This window comes from Solanum verrucosum, unplaced genomic scaffold, assembly GCF_900185275.1.
Source record: "Solanum verrucosum unplaced genomic scaffold, falcon-dt-bn FXZP01000182.1, whole genome shotgun sequence".
Taxonomy (NCBI): Eukaryota; Viridiplantae; Streptophyta; class Magnoliopsida; order Solanales; family Solanaceae; genus Solanum; species Solanum verrucosum.
In genome coordinates, this window is record NW_026020378.1 from 3,958,706 (window position 1) to 3,982,481 (window position 23,776).

The following is a 23,776-nucleotide window of genomic DNA, read 5'->3' on the forward strand; positions in this document are numbered from 1 at the left end:
ATGAACCATTTATCAAGAATCCCTTGGATTTGAGCCTTAAGCTCTCTTAGTTCTATTGGATCCATACTATACAAAGGGATGTAAATGGGGCAAAGTGTCAGTTTCCAAGTCAATGCAAATATCTATATCTCTATATGGAGGCATACCAGGCAATACCGTAGGAAACACTTCCTTAAAACTCAGATACCATAAGAATAGACTCAATAGAGGGAAACTCAACCTCAACACCCCGAATATGAACCAAATAAGCAAAACAATCCCGCTCTACCAGTTTCCTACCCCGCACGAAAGATACGACCTTAGCTGACTTAGACTTGTACCCCCTTCCCACTCTAATCTTTCCCTACCAGGAATCTCTAGAGTTACCGAATTAGTATTACAATTAAGCCCGGTATAATAGGGGAACAACTAAGTCAGCCTAAGATTATATCAAGTCAGTCATATCCAGCATAACCAAATCAACCCAAGTTTGAAAATCCCTAAACATAACAGGACAAACACGATATACAATGGTGATTATGACTGACTCTTAAACTGGGGTAACAACATGGATAGGGGCATCAAGTACACAAACCGCATCAAATCCCAAGGCAATTGAACTGACACATACGAATAAGTAGAACCCAGATCAAAGAAAATAATAGCCATCCAGACACAGACAAGAGTAGCTCTTGTGACCACTACATCACACCGTCAAACTCGGTATTACCCGAAAAAACATATAACTGAGCCATGTCGTCATGACAGGCAACATCCTCGTATGGTTGCACTACTTCTCTACCTGCATTACCATTTCATCAGCCTCTAAGGCCTCGATGATTTCCTCTTTATATGCCCAGGTTCTCCACAATTTTAACACACCTTATAACTTAGATTCGATTGTTGAACACTGAATTAGATCGCGGGGGTTAGTTCGGGTATGATTCGGGGTCCATAATTGTGACTATGGAAAACATGAGAGACATGGCTGAGATTCTGTCTTGCCCTGTCCCGCTCTGGCGGGAAAAATCTCGCACTGGCGGCTTCGCCTTGGCCGGAAAATCCCGCCACAACTGCCCTGATGGAAACAGAACCCCTGCCAACAATTTTTCTGGGGTTCTTTTCCTTTCTAACTTCCCTTAGATTTTCCGGCTATAACTAGGCATTTTGGATAATCAATCCCCTTAGCTAGGATAATTGTTTCCTACCCCGAGTCAACCCAATGATACACGCTCCAAAATCCCTTTATGTTACTCCAACACACAACATCTTCGTTCCCAAGATACACCCAAATATTCACATGATTATTAATTGGTCGCGACGCACGTCCAGATTCCATTTTACGAATCACCTTGTAAATTATCTAGACCCTCACACCAACTTCGTTCTTACTTTCTTCTCACAATGACTTTCACGATATTCAAGTAGTTACAACTTATAAGATTTAAACGATCCAGCCAGCATATTACACATAACAAGTTAGACAGGCATTTACCATGCATCCAATCATATCATCACATTCCAGCAAAACAACTTTCACATTCACAGTTAATTCAGAAACAAGAAGCATGCTTTCGTAGTTTCAAGTTATACTCACAGACAAATCCAAATTCTTAATTAGCTACTTCGCTCCATGGATGACCAATTACTGATTGTCCATGCCTTATACGTCCCCTAAGGCCAGATACTAATTGGAACCTTCTCAGTTCCAATTAACTTACTTGTGTCCCTTCAGCCGGGACTACGGCGTCTAGTTCACTTCGTGAGATACCAATCGGAATCGGGAGATACCAATTGGACTCAACTCATACCATAAGCGACAATAGTAGCTAGCGAGCTCCACAAAACTGCTAATTTCAATCATAGAACTTGGTCGAACCTAATTCTTAACCGCCTCAATCTTTAACTGATGGTAACCAGACCTTAAATCAATCTTAGAGAAAACCGATGCACCTTGCAATTGGTCAAAAAGGTCATTTATCCGAGGCAATGGATATTTGTTCTGAGTGGTGACCCTGCTCAACGGTTGGTAGTCTATACACATCCTCTCTTGCTAGTGATGGTGTTACCACTTTTGTTGCTCTAGTTCGGACCATAGAATAAAGGAGGAAAGATATCAATTGGATTCAAGTCATAGCATGAATGAGTAGAAAGAAGTGAGTTTTTCCTAGAGTCCTATAGCCTCTCGAAGAAAAGTATGGACGTCATCGTACCGTTTCGCAGGACTTTACTAGACTCGTTTTGTACAATGAGATCAACGAACCTAGGGCTCTAATACTAACTTTGTCACGATCCAGACTATCGTGATTGACACTCACACTAACCCTTCGGTGGGAGAACCACTACTACAACCCAGACTAAACAACTTAACCAAAAACTATGCATTTAAAGATATTGAAGCAGGTTTAAATGGCAATAAAAATGGAGTCCCCATAAACTCCAAAGGTTTAGACTATTAACCAACCAAACTAATGCGGAAATTCAACCCCTAGAACTTGAAAGTCATTGTACCGAAACTCTACTAACGACTAGTCTAAGAACAAGGGGTACAACCCCGAAACTAAACAACTTCTTAAACAAATAGTCTGAGTCCGAAAAAAATAGACTTAAACAAGAAAGATCCATAGCAGCCTGAAAGAACTGGCTCACCCTTGAATCTAGTCACACTCAATAGCCACCTAGCTGAGATCTATCAATAGTCGCCTGAAGATCCCCTGTACTCAACAAAGAACAAGCAAGTGTAGTATCAGTACACAACCACAGTGTACTGGTAGGTCACGCGGTTATCCCAATAAGTTAAACACATGCAAGTAACCACAACATTATAAAACAGGCATATACCGAACATATACAATATTAGTCATTTTTTCAGGATCAATGTAGCATCCCACGTTTTCAATAATACATATTGGTTGTCAATTTAGAGCAACATACAGTCTTTCAATATCAATCATCATTAGATATGAATGTAATCATCACAAGTAGATACACAACACAATTCAATGGTCCTCTCATGGAACCCAATTCAATGGTCCTCTCATGGAACCCACACCCAAACTGTTAGCATACCGGAACGTAGTACCCGATCCAATGTTTTATGCCAGAACGTGGCAACCAATCCCATGTTACTGTCGGAACGTGGCTACCAATCCAAGTTAGTGTGTAGAAACGCAACACCCGATCCATTCAACAAACCACAATCATAATGTATATTCTCACAATCATACAACAAGAGGTGATTCATGACATACAATTATTCAATTATCCTCAATTACGAATAGGGTGATCAATAATGCAACATTCACATACATACATGCATTATAACGAGCAATTACAAACATATATCACACCAACATGAAATCACAACCATCACATACCTCGAATCTAAGCTTGAATCCCCTAAGACACTTGAATCTTCCCTTTCCGAATTCTTTTCGCTTGTTCTAGGTCTACAAACAATAATTTATACGCAAGGATCAACAATCAAAGGTCTAATTATTCAGATTATAACAAACCCAATAACCCTAGACCAAACCCAAAATCCTAATACCCAATTTAAGGTTTTTTTCCACTATAAATCACAGATCAAAACCCTCCCTCATTGATAATTACCCAAGAAACTAAGTTCTACGGATCGAAACACGGATTCGGGGAGTTAAAATCTTACATTTAGCCTCAAGAACGGTGAAAAACTGTCAAGAATCACCTGGGGTTCGTTCCTTAGCTCTAAAAATTGAAAAGTGCAGAATAAAGACATTTTGGGGTATATTTACGACCTTAAGTCGTGTCGCACCCGCCTCAGCGGCTCCGCCCTGCCTGCAGAAATCCCACCCCAGCGGCTTGCACGGAACCAATGAGTTATTTTAATAATTCCAAGACCCCCATTTCACAACACACTTTTAACCAACGACGCTCAGAAAATACTGTTCACGCTAAGATCGATTGCGGGAGTTCTACTCACCCGAATTCAATTTCGTAAAGTCATACAGATTCCTTAACGACTTATCTAACCACTCATGTAATCAAAATCATAAATAAGTCAACCGACTGTTACCATATTTCCCTACACCTTAACGACTCTGATTTCGTCCAAATCTGAACTAGGTTGGGAAATCCAAAGTTACTACTCAAAAGTTTTCTGACCCCAATTTTTTTCTCATCAGCTTTTGTATAACTACGGAAAAAGTCGTTACATATTCAAACCCTTATAGAAGAACTCTAAAAAGAAATAAAAAGGAGTGCAAAAGAAGATGATTTTCATCGAAAGGTTAATAATTTTTCAATTTAAACTTCATAATTTTCCTGCTCAAACTCATCGGAGGATCCACCAAAGAAGATTATTGGAGAAAAAAATTATTAGAAAGATAATGACTTCTATTGAAAATTACATGATTATTTATGCATAAAATTCATGATTATATTGCCTAAATTTTTCAAAATCCATTGAAGAAAATGATTACTCTATGTTTGTATTCTTGTCGGAGCACCAATCACAATGTCATTTTGTCTTAAGCTACCATCAATAACATATTTTATTATTCACTACGCACAATAATACAAATGAAATGCTTAATTTGCATCCATAATTATCAATATTTTTAAAGAAAATTACAGATCTGAAAGTAATTTTAAGATCTATGAGTTTTTTTTGTTTCACCGGCAACAATGGTGTTGCCCACCGCATATCACCACCGCCAACATCTCTTACTTCATAATCATCTTACTATTTCCTATTTTCTCTTCAAATTTTCTCTTTTTTCCTTCAACTTATGAAGAAGGAAGAAGAAATGAATTTAAAAAAGTAAAGAGATGGTGAGGGGAGGAAGAACACAGGGAGTAGAAATAACTATTTTGAAAAAGTGTGAGAAAATATTAAGGAAAAAAGGTTAAAAAATATAAAATAATATTATTTACGTCATCAAAACGCGTGTATAACATTTTCTCACACAAAAACTGAGATTGTCTTCGGAAGGGGGAATTAATATCATTTTGAATAAGATTAGGTGTGTAATAGGTCATCATGATACTTTAAGCGTGTAACTGACTTTTCGGAACAAATTCAAGGGGGAATTTATGTCTTTTCTGTTAAATATAGTTAATGTTATGTCATGTATTCAGGTTAGTAAAAAGAGAAACAGAAAAGATGAAATACACAGAAAATGAGAGAAAGTTTTCAGTGTTTGAAAAATGAGAGAAATTTCTCTATTTATTAAGAAAAAAGAAATTAATTAATGAGATTGATTGAATAAATTTTGCCTAAAAAGTTATCAATCAATTGCCGAAGCCGAGCGAGCGACGACGACGACGACGCGAGGGGCACCTTCTACTTAACCCTTTAAGAGCTAAATGAAGTATTTCCTAATATAATTAAGGACAACTCTTTTTCTTTCTTCTATCAATGTGAGAAAAATGACTTTTCATTTTCAAAAGCTTGTACCATCAAAAACTGCAGGCAATAGAGAAGATCCAACACTTTCTGATGGATGTAAGTAAAGAGGACTGGCAAAATCTATTCGAACTGATGTGGGATCAGCATGAAGATGAGAGGAACTCGAAGTAGCTTCAACTTGGAGATTAACCATATTGAGAATCGCGAAAAGATTCAATCACTCAACAATCAACCAATAACAACACGAAACAAATGCAGGTCCAATCGTGACAATCGAACAAGAACAAGATGAATCCTCCAGATAATAGTTATTATAATTGTGCAACATATTTGCTTATTAAAGATGTTAATTTATCATGATGTCTATGAAATTAGTAGAGGGGTTCAAATGATTTGCTTGATAAAATTTTAGAGAGCGTGATTGATACAACCATATAATAAAATGTTATACTAATTTGTCCATCACTATATAGAGACGAATTTAGAATTTTAAATATACGAAATTCCTAGTAAGAATGTTTATCAAGCGGTTTAATTGAATATTTATACTTAATAATTTGGCTTGTTGATTATTGACATTGTATGAAATCATTAACTTAACATTTTTAAAATATCAATCACTCGTTAGCTTTTATCAAATATGTGAAATTGAAAGATAAAAATGCACCTATGCTACTCTAATCACAAATAAAAATTTATGTTGGAAAACCATTAAAATTATTTATGAACTAATATAGTTTCACAAATATATATAAAGGGAATATTTCATAAATATACAATAAAGTAGTTTAATTTGCACTAAATATAGCTATGTTTTTTTTACAAGAAAATATCCCAAAATTAGCGATAATATAAAGGATTACTTATATATATATATATATATATATATATATATATATATATATATATATATCAATGTGTATATATAATGTATCGTTATTGCATAAATAGTGGATAATTGTGTATAGATAATGTATACCTATGTACCACAGATATAAATACATCTATTTACATTATTGATACAATAACATATACACTGCAAACCAATTTTCTTATCAATCCCAACCAGCTCAAACCTCCTCTAACAGTCCCAAAATTTTGATATGAGTTTCTCTAATTATTTTGAGTCTTTTGATATATTACTGAGAAAATTAAACCTTTGAACTTGGTAGCCAGATTTTATTTTAGCACTATAACTTTACGGATGTTTATTTACCTCCTATTCTTATTTGAACTATAATAAATACCACCCTAAAATCATATACCACTTTCACAATGTGAAGTGCATTACATACGCACCACATCAGTACCATGTCATTGCCACATCTACGTAGAAAATTGGCTAAATTTTATTATTTTCTCTTCTTTTTTTTTGTTTATCACCATTTTTCCTTTTTCTTGCTAATATTTTTATACATTAAGTAATTCTAGGGATCATAACAATGATATTGCAGTTCTAATGAAAATTGATGATTGTGATAAAGAAAGTCAATAGACCCCCATCTTTTTGCACCACAATGATTTAAAAAATAAAATAAAATAAAAAGATAACCCAAATTTCAAGAATATTACATCAATTTTATATAATTAGCTTCGATTTTTTTACTATTATTGTTGAAAGGAATTAACTCTGGTTTTTGGCTTCCATTATTGAAAGGAATTAACTTCTATTTGAGGAAAATGATGATATTGCTCTCTTCAATTTATTTTTTAAAAAAGGAAAAATAATTAAAAAGTATGAATTAAGATGCAGAAAGGGGTGGTAGGAGAAGGAGAAAGGGCATTGGGAGGAGTAGGGGTGGGGGGCTTAAAGAAGGAGGAGGAGCTAGGGCAGGTGTTTTTTGTATTTTTTATTAAATAATATAAATAGTAGTGGGATTTAAGGAAAAAAAAATAAAAAAGAAGAAAAAAGAATGTGCCTTAATATTTTTGTCAAAGTCAACTTTTTAGATGGTATTACATTTACTTGAAATGAAATTAGGAGGATAAATAAATGTTTGTACAGTCAAAATGTTAAAGTAAATTTGAACGTCAAGCTCAAGAGGAATTTTATTCATTTAAAGAAATTTATTTTTGTGATATGTCGATTTTTAAAATCGAGCTTTGAAAAAGAAGGGGGAGGAAAAGAAGAAGAGGATGAAAGGAAGGAAGAAAACAATAAAGAAATAAAGAAGAAGAAATCATTAATGGCAAAAAGAAGACAAAGTCTTCTTGTTTTGTTATAACTTATAAGTATTGTTAAAATCATAAATTTATGATGAAATTCTCACAATTTCATTATAAACATCATAAAACAAAGAAAATAGAGAACGAAGAAGGACAAGGGAGAAAATCAGAAAACAGATAGGACGAAGAGAAAAACACCAAGATATGGCTATATTCAATAATAAAGCAATAATTGAGTATTTTTGTTATAATAATAATCAAAGGGTCATTTTTGTTTAATTTATTCTAAAATAAACTTATAGATATACTACAATAACTTGCAAATAAGTCGAAAGATAGTTCACACCATAAAGACAACATTTATATAAATCAAGAGTCCCTATAATATATACGGAGGATCATAATCACAAGATTGATGCCTATTTTGATTTTTAATGTTAGATTTTTCCAGTCAAATGTTGCTATAAAACGTGACTATTAAATACGTTTAATCTATTTATGTAAATCTTAGAAATATTGTATTATTTTTGTTAATTGCCGTAAATAATGTATTAGTTATGTAGAAAATTCCTAGTAAATTAACTTTATATTTTAATAATTTAGTGATCAACAGTTAACAAATCAAGTGAAAGGATTCTTATTTTTATGGTTTCAAATTTGATTTGAAATGTTGGAATTGGGTAAAAATAATATTTTATTGATTGATATCTTTTCAATTGACTTTGTAGAAAGAGTAAAAAATGTGCAATCACTTGTTAAAAAGGGCTTTGATGTTCCCTACTTCTTTTTGAACCAACAACACAATCAAATATGGATTCCCATCAAACAATAATTATAGAATTAATATAAAAAAATTAATATAATTACATATCTACCATAATAAATCTTATCCACTATTATAGAATCCCGCACCACAAATAATTGATTGATACAATTACACATAGGCAACACGATAAATAATTAAAAAAACATGAAACAATTTATCTTATCATATGGTTACTAAACGACAATTTACGTATTTTGAAATTTATTTACACGTATAAGTTGTCGATCTAAACTTCTTCTTTTTTTTCTCTATTTTCTTATATCACCACGTAATTTCGTACTCTTTGTTTTTTTCTTTTAATTTTATTTAAGAGCAGCCTCTATAAAATAATTTATTCCTACAAACTACTTTTCTCAAAAACGTAAAGCCACCATTTGAATAATATTTGTAGGAGTACTATGACCATGGTTTTTTAGACAATTTCTCCAAAAGAGTTTTCTTTCTGATGATTTTGTCTTTTATTTCCTTGTGGAATCCATCCAAAATTGTTCTTCCTAGTTGAATTAATTAATTAGTATTAATATCTATTATTGTTGAATACAAGTCTAGTGGATAGTATCGTTCCACAACATGTCGTTTATCTAACCTTTATTTTAGAAAAATAGAGAAAAAAGTATAATAAGTAGTAAAATATATACTAGCAAGAAAACATGAAAGCTACGAGATATCTAAATAGCTCTTAGTTAGTTAAATTTTCATATAATATATTACTAATCCGTAGTTAAATAAAATTAGCATGATTGCTAATCCTTGTTTTCTCGTAATGTATTATAAGTTCAGCTTAACATGGTAGTTAAATTTGATTTAAACTACTAGGTTATTGGGTACACACTAATTATGTGGGACACGATTAAAAGAAAATTTTCAAATAGTTAAAGGTGCAACGATACTTTTAATGAAATTCAATTAACGTGATTCCAAGATTTCTCCTTGTCGATTTTTGCTTATTTTCACACAAATTCCATTATTAGGTAAATTTAACGTACTAGTAATACACATCAAAGTTCAAGCATCTTGATATTTCTTCGTAGACAATTGCTTTATGAATTGCACGGTGACTTCAACGGAGTTGGTAGCAGCAAGTGTGATGAAGGTGGATGCCTCGTTGGACTCGGAAGTGCCACCTCCGGCCATGTCAGAGAGGGCACGGATAACGATGTAAGGTACATTCTGTTGGTAACAAATGAGAGCCACAGCAGCACTTTCCATTTCAACAGGGCTAACATCAAACTTGTTGTAGATAAAACTCCTATATGCTGCATTATCTAAGTATATGCTTGCACTTGTTCCTCTATGTACTCTTGTTACTTTTGGTGGATGACTCAAACATGTCGTTGCGTTTAAACACCCTTCGAGCTTCAAACCCTAGTTACGTAGCACATCAAAAGTTATTTAGTTTCACAGAAAGTACTTTCTATCTATTTGCATACTAACAACATGTAATATTAATGTCTTGTAAATAGCTTGACTGACCCATATTGACAGCTCTAAGTATTACAGTAATAATTTAAATTACCTCGAGTGTTTTGGCGATTGCATAGTAACGAGGGTCAACAGGGACCCAAAAGATATGTTGTCTTTCCTCTGGAGTGCCAAATACAGGGAATACTTCTTCAGGTTGGTACCATATATTGTTAAGAAGATTGTTATGTGAGTTGCAATTTGTCACATTCACATTGTATTCCGAAATTTTTAAGTATCCAATATCTCTTGTGTAATCTCCATTCACTTCAAGCGGTAGTTCATTTTCAGCGCCATCTCCATATCTCTGCATCCGGTATTTTATTTTTTATAATATAATAATTAAATTGAAATAGCCAAATATTTTTTAACCTAAACTATACGATTTTTTTCAACTATTTTTCTTTATTGCACAATTTCAATATGAGGAGCTTAAAATTCAATTATTTTTTTTAAAAAAATATAGTTATTTGAAAACCCTACGCAGTCCGTCACTCTTTGTTCTTCGAAGATTTGGAGCTTGGACAAAATATAATTTGGTTTACGCGTGAACTTTGCTTCTACGTCTTAATATATCCTAATATTGACTTTTCTTAGAGTCTAATATTTTTCCGCTGATCAATTTTTTTTAGAAAAACATTTTCCTTTGTATCAAACACCAATAACTTTTAGCCGTCATTCCCCAAAATGCATTGAAAAGTAAATACCTGCCAATTCCAAAGAGCAGTATGTGCCCAATACTGAGGAATTGCAACATCTCCAATATTTAGAGATGGATTTGCATTCCCTGCAATTCCATAGTGCACCACACCTTTAACATTGAACAATGCTAACAAAAGTTGTGTTGTTATCCCAGCGTTTAGCTGAAAAATTCAAGAAAAAACGTATAATTAATTAATACGTACGTATAACGTCACAATTATAATTATAAAAGGGAAGATATATATATATATATAAATTTACACACCATGGCAAGTCCAGTCATAACCAAAACGACAGGTTGATTATCAATGTGTCCAAACCGAAATCTCCTCCCTTAGGATGATAAACAAACGTAAATATATATAATCGATAAGCAAGTGATCGAAAAAACGTAAAATAATGTGTATATGTTTTAGTTTAATTACCAGCATAATCAATGGTGAGATCACCAGGTTTGTAACTAGGATGTTGAAGAAGAGGGTTCATTTCAAATAGATTTGGAATGACTAATCCCAAATAAGGTCCTTTTTTGTTAGCCATATCAATTAATTTTCTAGTCTTTCCACTAATAGCACCATTTGCTTCTTCTAGGGTAGTAATTAGAACCAAGAAAACCAAAACTAATGACAAAAAAAGCTTGGAAATTGCCATGGTAGACACTTTGAGTTTGAGAGAAGAGAGAGCTAAAGAGAATAGTATTGGCAAGGGAAACTAATAACATAGCCCTCATATTTATAGTAAAATTATAATTATATTACGTTGCATCATCCATCAATAATTCGACTATTCTTTAATATATATATTTTTGTCATGTAAAAGTTTTGTATAAGGCCAAACACATATACAAACTCTCACACTTTTCTTTATTTTTCATTTTGATACTCTATCTTAGTCTTGTTTCATTTTAATTAACCCTTAAACTCTATTTTTTATGTACCATTTAAACACGAAATATTATTTTTATGATTTCTTTATTCTTTTATTTATGTTCTTCAATTGCCGTGTCCGTTAATTTCATTTTTTAAAAATAAAAATTAACTAACGAACATTGATTTATTTTTTGAAATAATAATATTATTTTTTGAGATTTCTCTGTATTTTTGCATGAAAATAAATCGATGAAACTAATTTGATTTTCTTTCTTAAAGATTCAACTAAATTAAATAATGCCACATATTTATTTTTTTCATATCATCTAGTATATCTGGATTTAACACAAATATTCATTTTGTAATTTTTAATTTAACTCAATACAAATAAAAAAACTCATCTTCAATACGAGTAATAAAAAGACTCTTGTTCATTGCTAATAACACTATTAAAAAATGCTAAAACTCGACAGATTTCTTTGGGATGTCAATGAATTTTTAAGAAAGAAAATTAAACCAACACAATTTCGCATGCTATTTTTCACGCAAAATACAAAAAACTCTCAAGAAGATTATTTTTTTAAAATAATTAATTTTTAATCTTTTTTTAATGAAAATTAATAAACACACGTTGATTTTTAAAATAAGAAACAACAATTGAAGAACATAAATAAAATAAAGAAATCATAAAAATAGTATTTCATGTTTAAATGGTATATTAAAAAAATAAAATTTAAGGGTTAAAATGAAATAAGGCTAAAATATAATGCCAAAATGAAAAAATGAGGAAAAGTGTGAGGAATTGTGTATGTTTTTGGCCTTTGTATAACAACACTAGTTTTGGCATGAATCATGATACTCGACAATATCCTCTTAGACGATATTATAGGTGCACAAAAGTTTTAAAAATAAATTTCAATATTGGTACTAATCAACCAATAATTGTCACCTCAGATATCACTATTTAATGGTAATAATTTTATTTTATTTTTAAAATGCATTTGATGGTACGTAATAGTTATTTCTATAAAAACACTTAGTGATAATTGAGTTAATTTTATTGTATTTAGAGTCACTAAATTTTTTGAACGATATTTTTATAAAATAATATTGGTTCTAGATGCTCATATTATATTAGCGATAATGATGTATATACATTACTATATATCGTTTCAAAGAAAGTGAAGATCTAATACAAGAAGAATTTAGCTGTGACGGTTCAAGATAACATTGTTAAAATTTCTTTCAGAGTTATATATACCCTCAAATTAAATATCGTTATAAGTTATACCATTCTTTCGTTGTAATAAATTTCATTATTTTTTCAAATTTTTGTATCAATTAGGTTAATAATAATTCCAATACTATCGTCCACTTTAACTTACAAGGTAGGAATATTTTAATTAAATATAACTTATGTGAATTTTCTCTGCACGGTGGCGACTAGGTCACACCTTGATTGAATGTTGCCGGTTGACGGCCAGCCACCATTAATGGCTGGGCTGGACTCTGCCTCATCCGCCCAGTTTCCACCACTTTCGAACAAAATTCACACTGGACAAAACGCAATCCCTACTTCTCCATTTTTGAATAAGTTTGCAGACATTATTAAAGGACATAGTTCTTCAGGTAAAGAGAAAAATGTTGTGGAGGTACAACCTATTCCTATGAAAAAGCCGAATCTCATTGGTGGTATTCCTACCATTAGTTGGTCAGCAAGCGAAATACAACGAATGAATATCTTAGAAAATTTGCAGTATGCAGTGGTAGGCAAATTTTCCTATGGAGCTCCTGATATTAATGAGATACGAGATTTAATTCCAAAACAGTGTGGATTATTGGGATCTTGTCAAATAGGTTTGCTTCGAAATAGGCATGTTCTGATCAGATGTGATCTAATGGAAGATTATATTAAAATTCTATCGAAAAACTCCTACTACATAATTGCTAAGGATGGATATGCATATCAAATGAGGCCTTTTATCTATGATGCAAACTTCAAAGCTGGTGAAGAGACGACAAAGGCCACGATCTGGATTCATTCCCTGATTTGCTGCCAACATTCTTTGTGAAGGAAGTCCTGTTCTCACTGGCTTCTGTGGTTGGGAAGCCTCTTCAATTGGATCTGGCTACGATAAATAAGACCCGGCCAAGTTGTGCAAGAGTGAAGGTCCAAGTGGATTTGCTTACTGAAAAGCCTGAGTTTGTACAAATGCAGTTAGAAGATGAAAACACTCTTGAGAAAAGAGTTGTTACTGTGAGAATACATTATGATTCTTTACCTGCATATTGCATGAAGTGTAAATTACAGGGGCATGGTGAAGAAGATTGTAGGGTCTTACATCCAGAACTAGTACAACAGCACGAAGACAGGCAAAATACAACACAACTCATAGACAACAAACAATTATATAAGGGTGTAGTAAAGAGCAGATGGAAGCCTACAAACAGGAGTTTTACAAAGAAAGCTGGGGAATTGATGACAATTAAGGGACTGGAAAGGACAGACATCAACAAGAACAGTAATCCTTTTGCTATTCTTAGTCAAAATGTTCTAGTAGAGGAAGAGGTTGTAGATGTAGAGGTGCAAAATCAGAAGCAGATAGATGGGGTGGAAGATACACGGATTGAGATTACTCATGGGCTAACCAACAAGATTGAAGAAGAAATCGAAATTGCAGACAAAGAAAATGGAGAAAGAATTGAGGTTTGTGGCAAAACTGATGGGGTGGTTTCTGATTACAGCAAAGCTATTGTGCTTTTTAATGGAGGGGTTAACAGTGCAGTACAGAGAGGAGAGGACAAGGAAGAGGAAATTTCACAGAATCAGTTATCTACTAGACAGAATCTACAACAAACAGATTATCATGCTCCTTTACAGATTATGGACTCACAAGAAGCATGGTATCCTGTACAACTGCAAGGTTCTATATTACAGAGAGGGAGTGAAGAAGATCACAATCTGAAAGAGCTGGCAGTGGTTTGTCCAAAATCACAATCAGTTCAAACATTACATGAAATAGTGTCACATCAAGGGGTAATGGAGGTACAGGGTAAAAGGCTCAAACAGTCTAGTGATGTTGAAGATACGGATGAAAAGGAGAACCTGCAGGTTGAGAACATGTTGTTTAATGAAGCTGGTGTTTCATCTGCTACAGTAATCACACATAAAGGCAAGAATAAAGGGGAAATGCTACCCACAAGATCAAATCCAAGGAGAAGGGCTAGAAATGGGGTCAAATGATGTTAAAATCCTTATTTTGGAATGTGAGGTCGGTTAGATCTCAAAATTCATTCCATAGAATTCAGATGTTACATAGATACCACAAGTTTAATATCATAGCACTGATGGAACCTTTTCAGAATGTTGATAACATTCAAAGATTCAAAAGAAGATTGAGTATGGAGTATTCTAACTATAACTGCAATGGTAAAATATGGGTGTTCATTCAAGAGCATATTCAGGTTGAGGTGTTGGCGGATTCTGATCAGATGCTGACTCTGAAATTGTTATTTTTGGAGAATAATCAACATTTAATTGTTTATATTGTATATGCAAAGTGTGATGCTGAGGATAGGATGCAATTATGGAATGATATCTATTGTATTAGCAATGATATTCAGAATTCACCCTGGCTGATTGGGGGGATTTTAATGTCATCATGAGTGAAGAAGAGAAGATTGGTGGTCTGCCTGTATATCCTAATGAGTATGAGGATTTTGCATTTTGTGTGAACTCCTGTGATCTGGTGGATATCAGTTTTAAAGGGAGTCCTTTTACATGGTGGAATGGGAGGATTGATGATCAATGTATATTTAAGAGACTGGATAGGTACATGATGAACCAGGCTGGTCTAGGCAATTTTGGGTTAGTGGAATCTGAACATCTGGCAAGAACAGGGTCTGATCATGCTCCTATGCTACTAACTTGTGGCCAGAAGACAGAGGCTACTAGGAGACCTTTTAGATTTCTTAAGTTTTGGTCAGAACATGCAGAATTTCAGCAGATAGTGAAGGATAACTGGGTTTCAGAAGAAGCAGATGTGTTTATTAGGTTGAAACAAAAGATGAAGAAGACTAAAACTGCCTTATCTAATTGGAGTAGAGTAACTTTTGGAGATATTTTCAAACAGTTATCTATCAGGGAGGAGATTGTAAGGATGAAGGAGGTGTTATTTGAAACAAGCCCTACAACAGAAAATAGAAAGATTTTACAGAAAGCCCAAGCAGAATTAAAAATGTATGTGCATTTTGAAGAAGAGTATTGGAGACAGAAGGCATGTATTCAATGGTTTACAGAAGGGGAGAAAAACACAAAGTTCTTTCACAGTTTAGTGAGAGGCAGAAGGAAAAGATTGAGCATAAACAGAATTCAGAATAGGGAAGGAGTATGGGTAGAAGGTGAAGAGCTAGTGGCTGTTGCTGCTCAAGAGTATTTTCAGAAGCAATTCACAGGCATTCATACTATGGAGGAAGCCCCTCTATTGAGATATATTCAGAAAAAGGTTACTGATGAAGACAACAGAAGATTAAATGATTATCCTTCAATGGAGGAAGTCAAAAAAGTAGTGTTTGATCTCAATGGGGACAGTGCTAGTGGTCCTGATGGGTTTACTGGACATTTTTTCCAACAATGTTGGGATATAGTTGGGGATGATGTGGTTAATGTGGTTGGTGCTTTCTTTAAAGGTGTCACCCTTCCGAAGTCTATTACACATACTAATTTGGTCTTAATTCCTAAGAAAGATATTTGTCAATCTTTCTCAGATATGAGGCCAATTAGTTTGAGTAATTTTCTTAATAAAGTGATTTCTAGGGTGATGAATGATAGAGTAGGGGTTCTTCTTCCATTCCAGATTTCACAAAATCAGTCTGGCTTTGTGAAAGGAAGAAACATCACTGAAAATGTGTTACTTGCTCAGGAGATTATTTCAGATATCAGAAAAAGGGGTAAGCCAGCTAATGTGGTGATCAAGCTGGTTATGGCAAAAGCATATGATAGGGTGGATTGGAGATTTCTTATAAAGGTGCTAGAAAAAATGGGCTTTGATGCTAATTTTGTTGATAAAGTTTGGAGACTTGTTGCTAACAACTGGTATTCTATACTTATCAATGGTCAGGCTACTGGGTTCTTTCATTCATCTAGGGGAGTGAAGCAAGGGGATCCTCTATCCCCTGCTTTGTTCATACTAACGGTTGAGGTTCTATCTCGAAGCTTAAATGCTTTGTTCTGTAATGAGGTGTACAAGGGATTTGGACTACCAAAATGGAGTGATCATATTAATCATCTTGCATATGCAGATGATACTATTATTTTTACTTCAGGAGATGGTAATTCATTAGATGTATTGATGAGAACACTGAGAGATTATGAGAAGCAGTCAGGGCAGATGATTAATATAGAAAAGAGCTCTTTTTTTGTCTTTCATAATACATCACGTGATTTGATATCTAATATAGAAGTGAAAACTGGCTTTGCTAGAGGTAAGTTTCCACTAATGTATTTGGGATGCCCAATTAGTCATGCCAAGAAGAAGAAGGTACACTTTGCAAAATTGATGAAAAAAGTGCACAGCAAGCTACAAGCTTGGAAAGGGAAGATGTTGTCATTTGGAGGTAAGGCTGTGTTGATTCATAATGTGCTAAATAGCATACCTATTTATCTCATGTCTGCTATTAATCCACCGAGGTGTGTTATTCATGATTTGCATAGAGTATTTGCAAATTTTTTTTGGAGATTTAGGGAGGAAGGAAATAACAAGCATTGGGTAGCTTGGTCAGATTTATGTAGACCCAAGCAAGAAGGTGGTGTGGGATTTAGATCTTTGTTTGATATATCCAAAGCTTTATTTGCTAAATTATGGTGGGGCTTTAGAACAAGAAAGACTCTTTGGTCTAATTTTATGTGGAATAAGTACTGTAAAAAGGAGAGACCTCAGATGGTTGAATGGAAAAATGGATCTTTAACTTGGAAGTATATGCTGGAAGCTAGAGATTTGATAGATCAACATATTTGGTGGGAACCTAAGTGTGGCCATTCAAGTATTTGGTATGATAATTGGTCACAATTAGGTGCACTACATTACATAGTTCCTATAGACAGTGCTAGAAATGTGCAATTGGATGAAGTGAAACAATGCTTTTGGAATGGGGAATGGAACTATGATTTGCTTCAAACAAGTTTTGGGAATGATATCAGTAGACAAGTTATACAACTCTTGAGAAGTTCAGAAGATGAAGAACAATGGGATAAACCCTGGTGGATTCTGCAGACTTCTGGAAAATTCACTGTGGGTTCTGCATAGGATTTCCTAAGGGAGAAGCATGAGGTCTGTTTGAAATATAAGTATATCTGGAGTGTAGGAATTCCTTTTAAGATATCTTTCTTCAATTGGAGGCTATGGAAACAAAGAATTCCTATTGGAGAAGTTCTTGTAAGGAACAGGATGAGTGATGGGGTAGTGTGTGGTTGCTGTGATGATGGAGTTCAGGAGACTATTGAACATTTATTTATTAGATGTTCATTCACTAATTCTATATGGAGATATTTTGCAGGATCGGCAGGTGTGGAGGGCCCTTTCTTGCAGTTGAAAGATACTGTGTATAAATGGTGGAATGCAGATGCTTCTGCAAAATTGAAACCCGTGTTAATGGCCGTGCCACTGTTTATTTGCTGGCAAGTGTGGAAGAGAAGAAATGCCTTGAAATTTGGTGGCTCAATGTCTTATCTGAGTATGAGAGGAGGGGTTGCAAATAATTTAATTCTATTGGCTAAGCAGTTGTATCCGTGGATGCATCACCTGCCTAATAACTGGCCTGATTTGGTCAGATATTTGACAGCGTATACTCCTAGAATTGATTGTAAGGTGGTCTATTGGAAATTACCTAGACATAATACATTCAAATGCAATACAGATGGGTCTTCAAAAGGGAATCCAGGACCAAGCTCTTCTGCTTTCTGTATTAGAGATGATCAAGGCAATCTTGTGTATGCTGAAGGAAATATGATTGGACTATCAAACAATTTAAGTGCTGAAATTGTAGCTATAAGACTAGGGCTGGAATATTGCAGGAATAACAATTTATTCCCACTGATTATAGAAACTGATTCTTTAGCTGCAATGAAAATGGTTGAAGGGGTTTGGCACAGACCTTGGGAGGTGACTATGGAGGTCAGAAGGATACAGATTCTGAAAGATGGATTGGAGGTGGCCATCGTACACACACTAAGAGAGGGAAACAAACTGGCAGATTTTATGGCTAACATTGTGTTCTCTTTTGCAGGTACAGATTCTATATGTTATAATGATTTCCAAGATCTACCTAGTGAAGCAAAGACAATTCTAAATATGGATAAAAATCAAATTCCTAATCTAAGGATAAGAAAGTTTCAGAATGGAGATTTTGCACAAGATTGATGTTTCAGATAAGAACATACGAAGGAGCATGTATTTCAGGCTTAAAATACAACAGTCATACAATACTCTGAAGGTTGTGAGGGTAGTGAGTTATAATTACAAAGGCAATGAACGAATTTCAGAACAAGGAAAAAACATAAACAGCTGCAGTACAACATCCATACAACATTCTGAAGATTACACATATTGGGATCATATTTAGCTGGATAACGGTACAAAGCCATGAGCAAATTTCAGAACAATGACAATACATAAACAGGCTGCAATAACATTCATACGCTACTCTGAAGTTTGCGAAATCAGTGAGTTTTATTCACATATGGCGAAACATTTGATAAATGGCACTGAGCAAGTTACAGGAAAATACCTATGAAGGCTGCAGTAACCTCGTTGCGAAGCTCTAGACAGTGGTATTAGCTCCTTGTTGGGCTCAACCTGTCAAAGCTAAGGGATGAAGGTTGCGAGGTCAGTATTAGGTATATGTTGAACAAATTTACATAGGGAGTGAGGCTATCACCTGATTTGAAGTCTCGATTGAAGTACCTTGAGCTGGAGAAGTCTCCGATTGGGATGATTTCATGATGTTGGTGAGACTAGACAACGTTCGAGATGAAATACACCCCAAACTCGTTGTATTGATGTTGTGGTTTCAAGTCACTGGAGGATGCTTGCTGGAATGAGCTCGTCAAGGATGGAGAAGGCTGCACCGACCTTGCCGGTATAAGCTCGTCGACGATAGAGGAGCTGCGCTGATTCTATTTCCTTTTCCCCTTTCCCTTTCCCCTTTCCTTTTTGTTTAGTTTTGTTTATATTTTTGTTTCCTAAAATGACTGGTTATGTGTTGGGTCGGGTCTTCTTTGGACCAGCTCTTCATGTAATGGTCCATTAATATAAGGGCTTGCCCATCTTTAAGTTAAAAAAAAAAAAAAAAAAACTTACAAGGTAGTACTAATTTTGAAAGGCTTAGTTTACGTTTAAGTATATGTGATATGAAATTATGATTTTAAATCACTATTGGACATATGACTAGCATTGTGATTTCAAATTTCAACTTTTCCAAAAATATATGATTTGAGATTCTAAATCATGATTTCAACTTTTTTAAATGTAAAACTTGATTCATAAGTTCATATTTGTAAAAAAAAAAAAAAAAAAACAGATCCGTCATTTTAAATTTTACATTAAAAGACTCATACTTGACATAAAAAAATTATTTGTATCGGAATGATTATATTAAAGAATGTGTAATGACCCGGAAAGTCATTTTTAGAAATTTTTACAAAATTACCATTTTACCCATCTCGGTAGTTGCCTTGAGTCACTTTGGATCAGTTTGTGAAGTTGGTTGGGAATTTTGAACTATTTATTTAACTACGATTATTTAGTTAACGAATATTTATTAAATAATTAATTTTTATTAGTTGATGTTTAATGAGTAAGTCCATATATAATATATTTTAAGTTAAAACCCTATACCACTTGGCCCATACAAATTAACTTAACTGAGGATGGATGTTCTGAGTCAAACTCAAAATCAGTCGTAGCATCTCTGTAAAAACTCGATGGAAGCAAATATAAGGTATAATCACAACCTTAATTCTTATTATTTTATGGATACACAAATAGTCGGTTATTGTTAATTTATGGTAACGTGGAGTTGAGGGGAAAAAGGGTCAGATTTTGACAAAATCTGCGAATGGCATATATATTTTTTTTCGCTCTTTGTAGTCCTTCAGTAAAGGCATAAGATTTTAATACTCATATTGGATAATTATGACAATAGTTGATATATGATTAATTAATCATTAGAAATTGGAAGGATTATATTGGTTGGAAGTTCTGGGGGGAACAAGATCTGGAGGTTGGCATTAATTTCAATTCATTCTTTCTGTAGTGAATAATAAATTGAAATTGGAAAATGCTTAATTTATACTTTGGATGGATAGGTTATTGGTTTGGGTGCAGGTATTAAGAGAATTGGCATGGTTGCCGCCACTGGTTCATAACCAGTTGGCTTCCTTTTTAATTAATATTATTATATTTATGATATTGGAAAAGAATTGGAACTTAACCCTAAGCTTGAAACTTAGGAACTTGATTATAGATTTAGGTGATCTTTTGGGTCTAGGTTAAACCTATAGTAATATGGGTGTTGTTAGTTTCAGAATCTTATTGTGAATATGTACTTGAATAGATTGCATTGATTTGGAAGCTCAACAAAAAGGGAAGGCTCAAATTTCGGAGTGATTGTTCGATTATTTGAGGCAAGTGGATTTCTAAACCCTTGTTAAGTGTATGGAATTCATGTATTTCCTTGTAATATGTGTTTAGGGTAATGAGGCTTGGTGATGGGTTGACTTGTCCACATTGATTAATTCTAATGACGAGAAAGGGATAATAAAAGGCAATGTGATCAATTGTTTGTGTGATGTGTTGAGAATTGTTTGAAAGGCTTGTTGAATCATTGTTGATGTTGTATCCTGATTCTATTGTTGTAAATTGTGCAATGTTATGAAAATGGTCATCTCTTCATTATTTGTGTGAACATGTCATTTGCATTGTTCTGAGACATGGTTGTGACAAGTGTTATGTGCATTGAGAAAGAATAAGAAAATAAAGAGGATGTACAATTTCGAGGGACGTATCGCGCGCCGTGATGGATACTATATTTCGAGGGACGTGTCGCGCGCCGCGACGGATACTATATTTCGAGGGACGTATCGCGCGCCGCGATGGTTACTATTATCGAGGGTCGTATCGCGCGCCGCGATGGATGCATGGACAGATATGTCCCCCATGGGTCCCGGACTGAGAGACAACGGGTGTGTATCATTAGGTCAGACATGCATCACTATACTTGACATTGCATTTCATTGCATTGCACTTATTTATTATTGGTGAGCTTGATCTTGTGTGTTGCTGATCTTGTGACTGATGAATATTGGGCTTATTGTTGAAGATATGCAATTGTTAGAGTGTTGTTGTTGAGGATATGAAACTATTGTTGTTGTTGAGGATATGAAATTGTTAGAGTGTTGTGTTGAGCTATGTGATTTGTAAACTGTGAACTGTTATGTTGGGCTGGTACTAAGCAGGTTAGTTGTGGAGGTGGTAATTGATAAATATTGAGCTTGTTGCTGGGAATATATGATTGTTAGAATGTTGTTGTTGAAATATGTGCTTGTAAATTGTGAACTGTTAGATTGGGCTGGTTTTATATAGATTGTAGTTGTGAAGGTTCGATTGGGGTGTAAGGAGTACTTGTATTCTATCCCCTTAGCTTGTGTTTAGAGGTTTACTTGCTGAGTACCGTGTGGTTTGGTACTCACCCCTTGCTTCTACAAATTTTTGTAGGTTACGAGCCTGGATTTTTGTAGTACTTGTCATTCTCTTCTTTTCCAAGGCTTCTGGGAGATTTGTGAGGTAGTTGTTTGTCTTCTCAGCGATCCTTCTTACTCCTGTTTATGATCTTGTTCTACTCTAGAAACAATGTCATATGAGACTTGTATTTTTCTTTTGATTCAATTGTAATACTTTAGAGGCTTGTACACGTGACAACCAGATTTTGGGGGTATATTTGAGTTTATTACTAAAAAAAATCCGCATTTTATTGTAATGGTTAAGTCTTAGGCTGACTTGTCTTGATGGGTTAAGACGAGTGTCATCACATCCATTTTTGGGTCGTGACAGAATGTCTGCACTACTAAAATAACATGAAATTATTTAGAAATAACTTACCAAAAGAGCATCCTGATATTTATATATTTCAAAGAAGGAGAACGGTAAAAAATATAACAATGACAATAAATAAATAAAATTATTTTTAAAATATAGTACTGTTGTAAAATCTCTATCAGATGAATAAGCTGTTATAATATATTCCAATTGTAATGTAGTTGTTGATGAATGATGATACTTCTATATCACGATAAATCGATAATATTTAATTTGCAGGCCTCTCTTTCCAATATTGTCAAGTGTCAACTATCCTTTTTCTCCTCAAGATCTACAATTATATTTGATTTTCTTACTACTTAATTCATCAAATAATATGCATCCTTCGTTTTCAATAGCTACGAAATGATCATCTTAGAGTGATTCTTTTGTCGATAAATATTCTTATTACACCCTCGACGACAAAAAGGCGAGAGCAACGTAAGGCTCGAACCCTAAATAATATTAAAGACATCTTAAAATACAAACTACATGAATTTTGGTTGACACTTGTGTTACTATTTGAATTTCGAGGAGGGCGATTGGGAGCAACGTGAGGCTCGGGGCCTAGATAATTCTAGAACCAAGTTGTTGGAGGATGAAGGGGAAGAAAGAGAGGCTTGTAGTCGTTTCTATTACCCAGGCCAAAGCAAAAATTTATATTTCATTATTTGTAAACTCTATATTTCATACATAAATTTATGTGGTACGATTTAATATTTTTTTCATTTGTTTTTATAAAGCTAAAAACCTATCTAATTAATTCGATACAACTATATATAAATTTATATAATTCAATATTTTTATTTCTTAAAAATTAGTAATCTATTTGAAGATTAAGTCAACTTTTTAAAAACTATGACACGCCCGTGACCCTATCTCAAACAATTGTTAAGTTCACAATTTGGATAAAAATCGATTCAAATCAAAAATTTAAATCAAATCGATAAAATAAACTGATTTTATTTGGATTTGGTTTGATTTTAGATTTTTGAAAACAGATAGTATTTGGTTTGGTTATGGTTTTATTTGAAAAAATCGAAGAAATAACTGAATTGAACCGATAAATTACATATATTTTATTAATATACATACTTAATATATATTTTTATAAATAATTTTAAAGATCTTATATATGTTTGCATCAAAATTTCTTTATAATTTACTTATTGAAAGCAAAAATGTCTTAGGTGAAAACAAATTATCTTATTGATTTCATGTATATGAGTGTGTATGACAATTCTTTGTGGAC

General features: G+C 33.8%; 2 protein-coding genes across 2 annotated transcripts in view; both read right to left on the minus strand.

Annotated features, from left to right (window-relative positions):
• Positions 1-23,555, minus strand: part of LOC125838698 (aquaporin TIP4-1) — an 88,445-nt gene extending 64,890 nt beyond the window's left edge. The window contains exon 1 of the mRNA XM_049517738.1: positions 23,544-23,555. The gene's annotated coding sequence lies outside the window, so the exon portion shown is untranslated. The remainder of the gene's footprint in view (positions 1-23,543) is intronic.
• LOC125838703 (bark storage protein A) lies at positions 9,331-11,264 on the minus strand. The gene is made up of 5 exons (XM_049517742.1): positions 10,949-11,264; positions 10,789-10,856; positions 10,529-10,684; positions 9,877-10,128; positions 9,331-9,725 (listed from the first exon to the last, which is right to left on the minus strand). Exons 1-5 carry the CDS (start codon positions 11,172-11,174, stop codon positions 9,366-9,368), a joined length of 1,062 nt encoding a protein of 353 aa, XP_049373699.1. The 5' UTR covers positions 11,175-11,264; the 3' UTR covers positions 9,331-9,365.
• Positions 23,556-23,776: the final 221 nt, after the last annotated feature.

Bases quoted from the DNA above. Each gene is read 5' to 3' on its own strand.
- LOC125838703 (XM_049517742.1), bottom strand. From the start codon at position 11,174: ATGGCAATTTCCAAGCTTTTTTTGTCATTAGTTTTGGTTTTCTTGGTT. The intron at 10,857-10,948 runs GTAATTAAACTA...TATCATCCTAAG, and splicing joins TCTCACCATTGATTATGCTG to GGAGGAGATTTCGGTTTGGA. The intron at 9,726-9,876 runs GTAATTTAAATT...CTACGTAACTAG, and splicing joins CAATCGCCAAAACACTCGAG to GGTTTGAAGCTCGAAGGGTG.